Here is a 15,772-nt window from a genome sequence, read left to right as displayed (position 1 = left end):
AAAACCTGCTCAGGACTTACAAAACAAACATGCCTGATCAGTTTACTCGTAATGAGGCAGAAAGTCGTGTCACCTGCCCGTTACTGTCAGCCAATCACAGCCTGCTGCCTTTTGTCTCGGAATCAGTCACCCTTCTAGTGGTTTGGTAGAAATGCACTCCCACTAGAAAGGTGACCGCTTCAGACACTCCATCTGTACTTTCCTTCACCGCCATAATGAAAAAATAATACTGGCTTTTGTTCCCGATCTGAAAGTGCGGCATCATTCTAGCATCTGCAAACAAATAAACCAAAATATTGGTGTTGTGCACTTTTTTAGTCAACGGATCAAAGTCAGTAGTTGTTCGGGTATCGGGCCGATGCTTGTACTCATACTCGTACTCATTCATCAGGTCCCGATACCAGAAACCGATACCACTTGACGTATGGCCGGTGCTCCTACAGGACGCAGCGCTTTACTGAGGAGAGAATATAGCAACAAACTGGAGAATTCTTTAGTGGAAATACAATATTCCACATAGAGCTGACTTTATTACAGACGACACTCCCTATATCAGAGTCTGTGCTGGATTTAACCAGAGCTAAATGTTGTTAGTGCTGCAGTGTGGAGTCTGCAGTGTTTACAAGATACAGGCTAACGTTGCTAAACTAGCCGCTAACTCGTGGCTAACTGTTCTGGCGATTCATCTAAAAAACTAACCCAGCGACTAAAAAGTACTGAGAAAATCCAAGCTTAAGAGATACAGCATGTCCATATTGAGCGAAAATGAGCTGCAGCAAAACAATCAATGCTTTAGGCTACTGGCTAAGTTACTATGAACACACCAGAAAATCCACGCGGAGCTGTATTAAAGGTTAAAAAATAGACCCTTTAGCTGCAGTAACCATCTCAATACTATTGTTAAATAAAATTGGGGAGCTTTTGGACATGAGCGGTCCTTTCTATGATGGACAGTGCAATAAAAGTGAAAAATAATATTGAATGAAAAATAGAAAAAATAAAGTTCAATTCTGATACAACTTCTTTTAAAGGTGTAGACTACTTTACTCAAAGAAATGTAGATGAGTAAATTAACTAATTGCTAATGCTAACCAATCTGCTGTGAAAAAGTCAGTCTACAAACTGCCTATTCACACCAAAAAGTAGGCTATGTTGAAGAAAATGCCTTGTACTCGATTGGTGTTCGGTATCGGCACGCAGAAAAAGTGGTATCGGTGCGTCCCCAGTAGTTGTTCTTTGATTGTTTCTCACGCCTTTGGTCGGGCTGTGTTTTTTTATTGGCGGGCCACACTTGGCCCCCTGACCGCAGTTTGCTCCCCACTGCTGTTCTGACCTGGGTTTACTGCAGTTGGTCAGGTCTAGCTTCAGCAATATGTGCCGAAAGAAAGAGATCAGCCGGTGACCTGAATGGCCAGGTTACTCCATCACTGGATTTCTTCTCCCCTGATGGCACAGACATATTCAAAGATGTCAATGTCAGAATTCATTGGGGTTCACATTGTGGAAGAGCGGTTCACACATGGATCGGCCACCACAGAGTCCGGATTTGAACCCCACTGAGAGTCTTTGGGATGTGCCGGAGAAGGCTCTGCGCGGCGGTCACACTCTCCCATCATCAATCCAAGACCTTGGTGAAAAATCAATGCAACACTGGATCTTTTTGACATTGTCTGAAATTGACTGATGACTTGTATTTCTTCCCTTCCATTGGGTGAAACGCTATTCGCTGCACGGGCTCCAAGTTCAACCCTTTTGACGCCAACCACTTGCGCACCACTTGTTCCTGCCACAGTCAGCTCCCTCCACATCGTGTGTGGGACATGTAATCCGAGTCCAAGAATGAGCGGAGACAGCCCCGCTCTCGAGGACGCATCTCGAATACAGAACAAAAAAAAAAAAATCTTTCTTTTTAACGGCTCGTCTCATCTGTCTGTTCTGTGACGTACCGTCTTGTATGGAGAATAAAAAGGGGCTTTAAATCCCCCCCCCCCGTTCCTGGCTTCATCGGCCGGTGCCGTGCGTACACATAGCGGGGTCATAAACTCTCGGCGCAGCTGCTCCCCTCCGAATACAAGACAAATTGTATGTCGGGCTCTCGGGGAAGGCTAATTAGACGGCCAGTCACCAGAAGGAAATGTCGCCGCTGCATGTTTGAGTCGGCCGCAGGGATGTTTCTCAGCCCCAAAAATATGGTTTGAATCACGGATCGGAGTGTCTAAATAGGCACTGACATCATCGAAAAAAAGCCAGGGCGGAGGGGACATCACAAGAAGCCGGCGATTAGAAAAAAGGGGGGACTTCAGAAAGCAGTGGCCTCCTTTCACACTGACATATCCTCAGCACTACTTCTTTTATCTCATGGTGTTTGTATCAAGAGTTTGGATGTTTTTTTTTTCTGGGAAAGGGCATCAACCAACAACTGGCACAGCATCAGTGTGGGATTTTGCAACTAGACTAAAGTGACTCTACATGTAGCACCCGTCCCGTACAACCACTCAATTGAGGACTTACCCGAAAGCGGTGCTTGGGTTCGGTGTGGATACTTCCAACCCACGTAAAACTAGCACATAATAATGAGACCCAGAGAGAGTTCAAGTAAGTTGTTTGGTCTAAAGTCTTACAAAACATTGAGTGCGTTGAAATGTCACTTACCAAGCATGGACTACATTGAAATATCAAGGTCCAGATGCTTGAGATCGATGCGATGGGACGACAGCCGTAGCTTGGCATTGCCTCTGCTCGCCAGCCTCCACCCACAGTGCTCACTCCGAATCCCCCGGCTGAAACTCACACAGCCTCATAGCATGTGACTCACTTACAGGGCTGGGTACCGTTTAGCAATTCCAGTCTGGTTTTGGAAAAAAAAAGGTTTAGTTATTACTGGTATACGGGAAAAATAAAAACATGCAAAAAAGCATGTACTAAAAAGAAATATATAATCTCCATATTCAAGTTTTGATGCTGTTGGTTATCAAAATGTAAAAGAAAAAAAATGTGAATCACAAATTGGATAAAAAAAACTTAAAAAGGGGAAAAAATTGAGGGGAGATCTGGGGGGGGAAAAATGTGGGGGGAAAAACATTTGGGGAAACTTTAAAAAGCCCTATATCATGCAAACTCGACTTTTTTGAGCTTTTAAGCCATGTTGTTATGCTCTTTCCTTGTCAAAAACACCCCCAGAGTGTTTTTTGGCTTCATTCACGTAGTTCTCAGCAATCCTCCTGAATCCTGCTCTCTGAGCAGCTGCTCCGCCCTCTCCTGGAAAACGTCTGACTTATGACACTCTGACGTTTTTCACGTCATAGTGTCAAACAGGAAGAGCCCGATGTCTGTAATATAATGCCTTACGGCCTGATTTTAATTTATAAAACTGTTTTTTTCAGTGCCCGAACAGTTGTCATGTTTGCACCGAAAGTTGTGAAGGAGGAGCTCTTTCTAACCTACTCTGGGCACACCTGTTCTTTTTTCTTACCTAACGATAATGTCACGAAGAAAAGCGCGTTTGAGAGGACGGGACTTTATTCAACCTTCCTAAAGAAGAGGAAGTCGCCAGTTGGAATTTCTTTCTGGGATTCGGCGACTGTCAGCCAAAATAGTATTTTTCTGTGACTGTCTCTTGATGGATGTTTGGTGAACCTTCACCAGAATCAAAGTGGATTAACTTTTATAACCAGCGCGAGTCCCACAATAAAAACACCTGATGGAACTCCTTATAACAGCATTGTGCAGTAACTTCACTTATTGCTGTGATATTTATATTTCTTTAACTGTTAATAATGCATGGGCGGATTAAAAAAGTTTACCACCCCCCTTACGTGCAAGCGGCCTATCACTATCGACTGTAAGGGTGCGTACTTCAAAGTCACCAATTAAATGAACGAACATGGCAAGAGCAAAATATTACGAAAAAAACAATAACACACTTCTGTTGTCTCACGTAGCATACCGTTATGAATATGACTTGTCGGTTGTATACTGGATTTACATTAATCCCTTACATACACTAAAGTGGCAATAACCCAACCTGACACTGGGCTATACAGAAAGGTTGGGCAGTTTTACTTCTTTTACTTACTGTCCTACAACATATTCAAAGGACTAAATGTCTCCATCTTTATGCTACATTTTCTCCTCTGCATTTCGTATCTCAGCTCAAGTACTGTATTCTTCCCAACCATTACAATGCCCTATGACTGCAGAGACCTGACACTTGGAGACACAAAAACTGCCAATACGTTCATGAGGCGTTGTCTTCATGTGTATCCAGCCACGAGTAGTGTTGTTTATCTGGAGTGTAGCCATTAGAGAAGCTCCATCTGTATAGTCTTCACTCCGAAGTAATCTTGCAGCTTGTTGTAAATTGAAAACACAGTGCGGAGACGTTATTTAGTTGTGCGTATGGTGAGCCCGCTCGTCATTGTGCTCTTCTATTATCTGCCGCGGAGAGCAGATGAGGACTTCATTTAGAGAAGGGAATCAGAGACAGGGAGCGCAGCATAACATTAGCGCAGGAAACGGCGGCTTTCCATTCTCCCTTTGTCTCCGCTGAAAAGGCCTCGCCAACTCTTTATTCCATCAGAGCGGTTACAGAACCACTCGCGCATTCAGTAAAGAGAGGTAAAACAAGCCGCAGCTCTGCGTGACATTATAGGAACGTTGTATCGCTCCACTATATCTGATTCTAACTTCGACAAAGGACTTGAGTTTGTTAGCCCAAGCCTTACAGGTGCTGCTTTGTTTGTTAGTACACGTTGTTCTTTTGAGGCATGCGCCACTCGAAAGCCATTTACAAAACAACTCATGGCTGAACTGTGGCTGCCGGAGATAGATGTGGGAAGACAGCCAACGGAATCACACTCAACACTAGGACCCTGAAAGTATTCCCAGTGCGTGGGCAAAAGTGGGTGTTCTGTTGAACGTATGAGCTCTCTTGAACCGTCTAGGGTCTGTCTGGATGAACACACTGATATCCTTTGCTTTAAAGTTAAAGGAACAGGCCACCGTTTTCCCGTACTGAGATATGTTCTTACCCGAGTTTAGACGAGTTGATGCGTACCCGTCTGGTCTTTGTGCGTGCCCGTGAAAGAGCTTGGTCGCTTCTAACTTCACCCCGTTTGGAGCAATAGGAATATGCTGGGAGAGGCCAAATGCTGACGCCATATTGCGTGACTGAGCGCACGCACAAAGACCAGACAGGTACATATCAACTCATCTAGGCTCAAGAGAATGGGAAAACAGTGGCCTGTTCCTTTAAGCCTTTTGCATTTTCTCTGAAAGCAATATAACTACAGATCACCAGCCAAGAAATGAGTTAATCTAAGAGCAATTGTTCTCACTGTTGGTGTACATTCAGAGCTGTAAAGAGTGTGAATTGACTCCACTGTGTGCATAGTCACACCATGCAGGGCTTTGTACTGCTGCAGACTTTTTGTATATTTTGTACACTGCAATCTAATGCTGGTAGGTGCCACAGACCAGTCCAGCGCAGTCAGTAAATTAGTCTCCAGCCTTTGACCTGGAGCTAGGAGTGGCCAGTTGTGCATGTTTTGATGGCAGGGGCGGATTTAGCTGCCACCCTGAAACAAAGGTCTTGCCACCCCAGCTGCCACCCCATTGATATCAGCCAGGTTTTGTCCTTGTCTGGAACTGTTATAAATGCATTGTTTTCAAGGATTCGTTCCAATTCAGATCTTCAAAGCCTGATTCATTAAATATTTTTGGTCTGTATAACCAATGTGACGTCTTACATCTGCTCTAGAAGCTCCTTGGGTGCTGACGGAGGCTCACTCTCAGTTAGTACTTTTTTTTGACAGGACAAAGATATATATTTATATTTTAACAACAAGTTAACATTTAAGACAAGAGTAAAATACCCTCTATTTCTATTATGGACAATGCTACTATTTTAACAGAAAAATTGCCTCGCGATCAAGCAAACCCCTGCTATAAACATTCGACATTGTAAAATGTGTTGCCACCCAGAAATGATCAATGACCCTGCTTGCCACCCCGTGATTCTAGATCCGCCCCTGGTTGATGGAGAGACCTGAGTAACCACCCACTCTACAGAGAAAGACCCCAGACGTTTTCAGGAATCCAACCCAGGACCTTCTTGCTGGAGAACAGAACGAGGTCCTAAAGCTTCAAGCTCCTGCCCCCAATTTCTCCCATTCTTAAACAGCAACAGAAGGTGAAACAGTTTACCTTCTGCTTGGTCCTAAACTTGTTTCTATCTCTCAAAAACCCTTTAGCAGAACCCATGTCTTCACTGCATGAGTTCAAACACACATTTCACAACTTTTTTATCATCACAACAACACGGACACACACAGAGCACAGATGAAAGACTGTACAACAGGAAACAGAAGTCAGGTAACTGGCTTTTAATTGAAATGACACAAAGTGGCAGGCCTTGTTACAGGTTAATGTGATGCAGTCATGGCAGACAGCACACAGGAGCACTTTCCGCACGCACCATATGACCCGGTGACATGTGGCAGCGCTGTATTTTCCCCCGTTATAGCGACTCAATACGGTCACGAGCCGGCGAGACGCTGGCAGCTTCATTACTGTCAGACATAATACGGCTAATGCTGAGTGTCAGTCGCACGAGGATAACAAGAAGGCCCTAATTAGCCGGATCCATGGCAACAATGAGAATGTTTAGGTTACTCTCAAAGAGCGCGGACAGACAGCTCCCAGTGTTGCACCAAACTTCTCATTAAAGGCGTGTTAGAGCCGTTTTAAGGACGGCTGCTGACTAAGTCGATGGTGACTGTAAGGACGTTTGATGGGATTCGTAATGGATGAAAGATGCTTCGAACAAAAACTCCGGAAAGAACAAGTATACGGCCATAGTCAAGATGACCTTAAGGACTAATACGTTCAGTTTGTGCCTTGTGCTCGCTACAATCAACTCGCATTTCCGTGTCCATTTCAGCTGACAAAATCCCACATAGTTCATAGGCCCAAACTATTTATTATTATCGGTCAGCCCCCCGTTACAGGGCTGGGCAAACACCAATGAATACTAATGAGTGACTAACAAATACACTCAAATCATCAAAATCTCTGCATGCAAATGTCTAACCTGGCTAACGCCAGGCTGCTGTGTGCGCTCGAATTATTTCGAACTGCACAACAGCCTGGGGACCATGGCCCAAATTTTCCGGTGGATTTGGGAACCAATCACAGAGCGAGGAGGGACGGCAAGACGATGACGCACGGAAGCTTGTAGTTTATTTACGGATAAAAAATAAAAAAAAGTTTATTTACGGATCCAACATGACAGCAGCAGACACGATGGTATTTTTCGATCAAGCTTTAGACCGTGTTCTAAATAGTTTATCTCAAAAGTTTACAGCGGGTACGTCATACGTCATCTCATGCGATGATACGATTGGCTATGGCTACGTGCAGACGCAAGGTAGACTTTTTTTTTTTTTGCGTATCGCCCAATAAACGAGTATGGACGATCGTAAACCACACCTCTCCTACGAGAAAATGCATTGGTGGTCCCCAGACTAAATATTACTTGTGATTTTAGTCTGGTGTTAGCCAGGCTAGCAAATGTCCCTAAATCTCATGCAAACCGAGACACTGCCATGAACTGCTTCTCATTCATTTTTGTCCATTCGTGGTTAAAAATGGGGTAAATGCTCTAGTACGTGTCAAAGGAACAGGCCACTGTTTTTCCATACTGAGATATGTTCTTACCTGAGCTTTGACGAGTTGATACATACCTGTCTGGTCGTTGTGCGTGCCTTCAGTATAGCTCCAATAGCCCCTATAGCTCCAAATGGGGGTGAAGTTGGAAGCGACCAAGCTCTTCCACGGGCACGCACAAAAAACAGACAGGTACGTATAAACGTGTCTAAGCTCAGGTAAGAACATATCTCAGTATGGAAGAACTGTGTGCCCTCAGTCACGCAGAACGACCAACGATGTTGTTAGCATTTTGGCCCCTGCCATTATATTCCTATGGCTCCAAACAGGGTGAAGTTAGAAGCAACCAAGCTCTCCATGGGTACGCACAAAGACCAGACAGGTACGTATCAACTCGTCTAAGCTCAAGTAAGAACATATCTCAGTATGGAACAATGGTGGCCTGTTCCTTTAAAGGTCCTATATCATGCAAAATCGACTTTTTGTTGCTTTTAGCCATGTTGTTATGCTAATTCCTTATCAAAAACACCCCCAGAGTGGTTTGCAGCTTCATTCACGCAGCTCTCCGCAATCCTCCTGAATCCTGCTCTCTGAGCAGCTGCTCCGCCCTCTCCTGGTGAACGACTGACCTGCTCAGTTGTGTCGTAACAGCGGAACGGAAGTGCTTGACGTCTTTAAAGCAATGTCTTACAGCCTGATTTTAATTTGTAAAACTTCTTTTTCATTATTTCTGTCGTAAGAGAGAAACAAAGAGAAAAAAAAAAAGGATGTGCCCGAGGTGCTTCCAGGTCAGCTGAGGCCAAAACAAACACCCCTGAGCGTCTGAACAGATCAGTCATGTTTGCGCTGCAGCTGTGAAGATGGAGCTCGTTATAACTGGACACACCTGTTCTTTATTCTTAACTAACGATAATGTCACGGAGAATAAGAGGCGCGTTTGGCTACGAGGACGGGAGTTTGTTCAACTTTTTTCAAGAAGAGGCCAATCGAAGTTGTTTTTTCTCTGGGATTCAGCGACTGTCACCAAAATGGTGTTTTTCTGTGACTATCACTGATGGATGTTTGGGGAACCTTCGCCAGAATCAAAGTGGATTAACTTTTATAACCAACGCAAGTCCCACTATGTAAACAGCGATGGACCAGAGCGGTGAGTCAATCCAAACGCGTGTTAGCTTGTGTGTTAGTATATTAGCATGTGTGTTAGCCATTTATGAAGCTGTGTTGCAGATGTCAACTCCGTATAACTGCATCGTGAAGCAACTTCACTTATTGCTGTTTATTTATATTACGGTAAAGTATGTGCGGAGAGAGGGGGTGGAGTTAACTGAATCGAAGCGTTGTGTCTTCCGGGTTGAAAAATACCTTCAGAAAACACTTATATTTATCACAAAAATGAGTGCTCCATAGTGGTAGAGGTACAATATATCATATACATGCCTATTCTTAACTTTGGAATGGCTAAAATAGCATGATATAGATCCTTTAAGGAATACTCCATCAATATGAGAAACCAGTGTTTGTATGAAGCATAAGGGACTTTTGAGGGGTGTGTTATCAGCGGTGACACCATTCAGATACTGCGCTATAAAGCAAGGAATTTGTAGTTGTAAATGTAAAATTAGTATCTGGTCGTGTCTAGCAGTGGTGTTCTGTCGATACGTTCACCCCATTGATATTGAGACATGCAGCTGGGGGAGAAGTGCTCCTCATTGTCATTGTTCCATGTAGTGTTAAACCTTTTGGATCAGACTTGTTTAGCTAGCAAAGAGGGAGCATGCTCCAGCTCTCATTGCGTGGCATAAAATCCTATGATATAGTTTGCATTATTAATATTATGTTGATGTTGATGAAGGGTCATGTTTCAATGTTGCCAGCATTGAATCGAACATCTAATCCCGGTCTTCTCTGCGAAAGTTAAGTTAGTAGTAAGTGGAATGCTTGACAACTAACCAATATTTCTTATCTTCGGAGGCAAATGTCGGGCAAAGTAATCTAACAGTATTTAAGTGGACGGGATAACACAAGCAACGTTCCCTTGAAATAAATGGCTGCAGCGGAGGGCTTTAGCGCAGCCTCATCATCTCCTCTTTGAGTTCTACAGCGTCGTAAGTCCTGGCGGACACTGGATATTGATTTGAGTGCGAGTGTAATTTCCCGCAGCTACAGGTTGGTGGCCTCTGAGCGTCTGGTGGCCCACTTCACTCGTTGGGATTTCAAATGGAAAAGTGAAAAGCGCTCCTCGGGATATGACCGAGGAGCTATTGATGCACGCTGCATTTGGAACGCCACGCATGGTCTTTTTGTTCCCCCATTCACCCTTGATGAAGGAATGGGATCTGTTTCTCCTGTAGGTTCATTGATTTAAAATAACGAATTGTAACTGATGTCAAGTGGGGGTAATTTTAACTAAGCGGCGCTTGATTTGAATACAATTAATGCCGAGGCTGATGAAAGCGTGTGGAATTTAAAGACACTGTGGAGCTTCAGGGACAAAGACACGCTGATATAGAGCAGTGTGGGGTGTGCGGAAACGGGAGTTAAATATGCAGGGTTACTCAAACGTGTATGAATGAAAACAAACACCACTCCAGGACGAGGCGATTCAAATAGTCCATTGCATTAAAGTGATGGTCTGTAAGTTTAAATGTTTTAAAAATGTAATAGATTGTGCATAATTGACCCGCTATTTGACATAACATGTTAAATAAGAGTTGTATTATTTCTAAAGTATCTCCCTTTGCTGATCTCAGCTACCAATCAGAATGCCCAGTGCCATTGCTTTGACCAATGAGACGAGCTTCCCTGTCAGGTCCAATCAGGAGGGAAGGGGAGGGAGCTTGAGCGCTCATTTTTGGAAACAGTTTTCTGCCTTCCTCGTTTGCAAACAGGAAGGAAGAAAAGGAGGAGAGGCTTTCAGGTTCAACCAGGAGGGGGGCAGGACTTGATTGCTTACTTTAAAAAATGTGTCACTTTTAATCACTTTAATGTAAATGCTGGCGGCGTGGGTGTCCTGCTCCACAATAAGGAGAGCATCCAACTTATAATTAGAAGGTGAGATCAAGATTGGCGTCTGTCTGGTTTTCATTTTTTTGTGGTGGTTTGGTCATTTCACTGGGAAATCGTTATTAACCCCTTAACCCCCACCGTAACCGAGCACATTTCTCCAGTGGAGCCTCACCGATATCTAAGCTTCTCGACTGGAGCTTACAGGCCAATGTAACATTTCATTTGAAAGCTCAGACCTACAAAACTCACCTACTACCCAAGATTTTTCCTTGCTTTGTCGCCACCTTTTCATCCTGTTTTTGTCAGTCTTTTGATGCACTTTTATCGCTCTTTTTGTTGCTTTTTCATCACTTTTGTGTCATGTTTGGTTGGATGTTTTGTTGCGTTTTTGTCGCTCTTTTGTACCTCCTTTTTGTCGCTATTTTGACACTTTTTTCAAGAAGCGTTTAGATTTGGGTATAAACTGGAGAAAATGTGCTTCGTTTAGGCAAGGGTTAAGAGGTTAACATACTTAAAGGGACAGGCCACTATTTTCCATACTGTGATATGTTCTTACCTAAGCTTAGACGAGTTGATGCGTACCTGTCTGGTCTTGGTGCCCGTGGAAGAGCTTGGTCACTTCTAACTTCACCCCCGTTTGGAGCCATAGGAATACATTGGGAGAGGCCAAATGCTAACAACATCTTTGGTCGTTTTGCGTGACTGAGGGCACGCACAAAGACCAGACAGGTACGCATCAACTCATCTAAGCTCAGGTAAGAACATATATCCGTATGTAAAAAGGGTGGCCTGTTCCTTTAAAAGCTCTTAAGAGTTTGTCTAGCACAGGGATGTCCAAACGTTTCTCATCCTGGGCCGCATATTGAAGTGCATACAGCATGGAGGGCAAAATATCGGCGGTCAGTGCAGTGAAACATTCACCAAGGTGAATTTAAGACAGATTTAAACCTTGCCCCACGCCTTGAATCTTTAATGCCAGCTCTGCCTCACAATAAAATGAGGGTTTTTGGGAATCATGAAACTTGCAGAAAACAGTACTATCTCTGGAGGTGTGTGCCAATTCTACAAGAAGCCTGAGGGCCAACAGAAATTGGTCTGAGGGCCGTATTTGGCCTCCGCGCCGCACTTCGGGCACCCCTGGTCTAGCACAACACTGTAGTCTCTAACTGTTCTCTTGTTGTCCGCTTACTCCCACTGTTTTGTTATGCCTTTCATATCATGCACCTAACCACTGTTGCCTGTGTGTATTTGGATGCAGCTTCATGTTTTGGTAACTGAGGTACATACCGTCAGCCTCAGAGCGGTGTTGGAGACTGATGGGTTTAAAGTGGAGCCTTTTTCGGCGACTGGAGTAACTCAGACAGGACGGTGGAAGGTAGCATCCATCCAGAGCAGCAGCCCATGGTGACACACTGTGCACCAAGGGCACCGTGGATTAGCCCCAATCTGCATAATAAACAGGCCACAAACAAACACAGCACACCGGGGCAGGGAGTGTTTGTGTCCACAAGTCATCAGCATTTGGAGGCCAGGATGACGACTGCTGCGTCTGCGGAGCGGAGCCAAGTTTTGATGTGATATTTTTTCGTGCATTTGTTGGAAGATACAACAATTTTGCAACACTACAACAAAAGCATATAGTGGAATAGGATGCAGTACGTGTTCTGCCCTTCACTATACTGTATACACCCAAGTATTTTAGAGCATGCCTTACCCTCAGCTTCCCCATAATTCTGAGATGAATAAGACGTCTTGAAACTGTAATAATTCTTAACATCTTGATTAAGTGTTTTTTCCTTTTAATTCGTGTTTTGAGATCCAAGTAAAGTTAGAGGCTGTCTGGCACCAGTCCCAAAAAAAGAAGAAGAAAACTCTGGCGTGCCTTGCGGTGATGGACTCCGCGGCAGCTTTCAGAAGTGAACTTATCAAACGGCGAGCACACGCGGATGTCCTTGGATAGACGCGAGGGAGCAGGAGCGAAGTGATACATAAGTAGGCGAGGTTGTCTGTTTTTCCACGTGTAAAGAAAAAAACATTTGCTTAAGTGTCATCGCGCCTCTGCTTTCAGGTTCTTAATGCTGGGAATGAAAGCGCCAGGTGTTGTTGTGAGCGTTTTTTACGACAGGAAATGTTTTGTATTTTGGGTCACTTTGGGTATTTTTTTTAGCGTTTAACTTTTAGGGCGAATTATGCTGCTGTTGCTCTAGAAACCTTTTGTCAAAATCCACACAGTCCAAAGGTGCTTTAGTTTTCTTGTTAAAATGTGTGCTTGCTTCAAGCGGCTGTATGAGGGGTTTAAAGGTGCATTATGCAACTTTTTAATGTGAAAAAAAAGTTGATATTTGTGCATATTTGACCTTGTAGTGACCAAGGGGCTGCATGAGCGGTCACCACGGCGGCCTCTACAACTCTCCACGATCAGTTGTTTTGTAGGTTATCTGGCGAGAGGCTCCGTCAGCAGTGAAAACCTTCCAAACAATTGATCCTGGAGCGTCCTAGAGAGCACTGTGATGGAAAGTAAAGGCGCCATGCTGACCACTCATACAGCCACTGGTCACTACAAGGTCAAATATGCACAAATATCAACTTTTTTTTTCACATTAAAAAGTTGCATAATGCACCTTTAAAACCCTTCATACTTGAAGCAAGCATCATGCTTGAAGCAAGCACACATTTTAACAAGAAAACTAAAGCACCTTTGGACTGTGTGGATAATATTTTCCTACACAGAAAGTTGTATAATGCACCTTTAAGGCAAGATACTGCAGGTGAATAGGGAACTTTTTGAAATTTAGAGATATCAATTTGAAACTTTTCCTGGATGGAGCCAGGTTTAATTTTTCATTTTGTGGATATATTAGTGACAAAGATGGGGGTTTTGGATTGGCTATCTTGTTTAGTTATAAGTGATTTATGAGTGGAAAAATCTGTAAAAATTCAAGTTTCGCCTTCAAATCAAAATTCAAGAAATCCGGCTTGGCATTAGATATATATATATATGTATATTAAAAAAAAAAAACATTAGAAAATCTTGTTCTGTCCCAAGTCTGGAAAGTTTGAATATACTGTATGTACTACTTATGTGGAGATATTGTTGCCTCGATGTGAGAAAAATGTGTTTTTTTTTAAATCCTAGAGATAGAAGATTACTTTTGCCTGCAGTGTCTCCCTTTAACCTCTTAACTCCCACTTGAACCGAGCACATTTTCTCTAATTTGGCTTTACCCAAATCCAAAAGTTTCTCGAAAAAAAAGGCACCCAAAATAGTGACGAAAACGAGGATGAGAGTTACAATAATGTGCCGAAAAAGCAACAATAACACAATAAACAAGCAACAAAAAAAAACTATAAAGTGAAAGAAAAGCCACAAAAGAGCGACAAAAACGTGCGGGAAAAGCAATAAATAACACAATAAATAAAAAAGAGAAAAGTAAAACAAAAAGTAAAAAAAAAATTAAGAAAAAGTTGCCATCAGTCTTTTAGGCCTTAGCTTTAAAATAAGGCGTTACACTGAGAAGCATTTGGGTAAAGCTGAAATGGAGAAAATGTGCTCGGTTAAGAAAAGGTTTCAATTGAACTGCTAGAGTAACATTACGACGCAGCGACCGCCTCTTTGGGGCAAAAATAATGCTCACAGCTGAAGTTTGCGGCTCTATCCTGTTGGCAACTGGAGCCTCAGTCCTCTCTCTCTGCGTCTGGCGCGCAGCTATGGGAGGTGCGTGTTTGTCCTTCCACTACCAGAGCATCTCTTTCGGTTCCTCTCCCCAAAACACGCCAGAAATATCCGCTCCAACTTGTGCAAACGCTTCCCTGCTGCTGCTGCTGCTGCCGCCGCCCCTCCCCATTCCACTTTGCTCTCCCTCTATTGGCCCCGCGCTTCCGTGACGTAACCCCCGCGTCCCCTCCTGCGATTGGCCCCGCACTGCGCCCCTCCGCTTGACTGACGCGGCCACGGCTGTGGAAGTGCCCTCCTCTGCACTCACACAGTCGCTATTAGAGTTGGGAGCAGCGGACTGGAGTTAACATAGAGCCGCTTGCACAGTCGTCAATGGGAAGCAGCGCGCGAGACGGTGGCAACGCGACGCACGCTCAATAAGAAGAAAAAAAAAAAGAAAAGAAAAAACAGCAAAAACCTCGACCACGCGCCACGATGCCGCCCGCGTGCAAGCCGTGTCTGTGGATTTTTACAATATGCCTTTACGCGTCCTGCCACGTCCGGAGCGGGGAAGCACAGAACCCCAAGGAAGGTAAGTTCCCGAAAGTTTTTTTTGGGGGGGAACGGCGTCCGGAGCGAGCTGTCACTGGCCCCTGGATTACTGTCCCGCTGAGGCGCAACTTGAGGACTATGTCTGTTTTTCACAAATTAACTCAGGGGATTACGGCAACAACAACAAAAATACGCGGATTACGCACAAGAGGGTTTTTTTTCCTCCGCTTTTCTCCCCCCCCCCCCTCTCTCTCTCTCTCCGCGTAACTAGCCTGTTTATGTGTCTAGATTAACAATCCATCAGCGGATCGATAAACGTGGCAGCAGCATCGGCACGGTCTCCCGGAGGTGACTGACTGGAGCCCCGTATGTGTGTGTGTTTGTGTGCGTGTATGTGAGCGAGAGAGAGAGAGAGCGAGAGCGCACCGCCGGCTCCTCTGCCTTGGGGTGTCCCGGGATCGAAGGCGTACTGCGACTCGGCGTCTCGACAACGCGTTATTCCACAAATGCCACGCGCGGTTGCCATTCTTTTTTTCCCCCTTTTTTTTTTAGGCTGTTTGCTTCCCCCCCCCCCCCCCTCTTTACTTGTCAAAATCCACTTCACGTCATGGTTATAAAGCCACGGGGCGCGCGCCGCACATTGCCACATTACAGCGCAATGACAGTGGACTTCTTGTTGCCAAATAGTCCCACTTCAAATGCGCACACGCAGCCTGGTTGTTTGATGATTCCTGTAGCCGCGCGAGCCCCTTTCTTTCTTTCTTTCTTTCGCCTCTCTCCTCTCCATTCCCCGTGCGAGGGGATAAAATCGGACCGCTGACACAAAACAACTTCATCCCAGACGCTGTGTTGCGCGTCTGTCTGCAACAACCTGCTACAATTTTTTTTACGCAA

General features: G+C 44.4%; 1 protein-coding gene across 4 annotated transcripts in view; it reads left to right on the top strand.

Moving 5' to 3' along the window:
* The first annotated feature begins 14,647 nt into the window (after window positions 1-14,647).
* epha7 (eph receptor A7) overlaps window positions 14,648-15,772 on the top strand; it is a 146,887-nt gene continuing 145,762 nt past the window's right edge. For all 4 annotated transcript variants that reach the window (XM_079571747.1, XM_079571745.1, XM_079571746.1 and 1 more), the window contains exon 1: window positions 14,648-14,918. In XM_079571747.1, coding sequence (XP_079427873.1) covers window positions 14,822-14,918 — 97 coding nt within the window. In that variant the 5' untranslated portion in view covers window positions 14,648-14,821. The remainder of the gene's footprint in view (window positions 14,919-15,772) is intronic.

The sequence above is a fragment of the Gobius niger genome (assembly GCF_951799975.1).
Source record: "Gobius niger genome assembly, chromosome: 15".
In the NCBI taxonomy this organism is placed as follows: Eukaryota; Metazoa; Chordata; class Actinopteri; order Gobiiformes; family Gobiidae; genus Gobius; species Gobius niger.
Note: the sequence above shows the minus strand (reverse complement) of the source record. Positions and strands in the feature narration are given on the sequence as shown.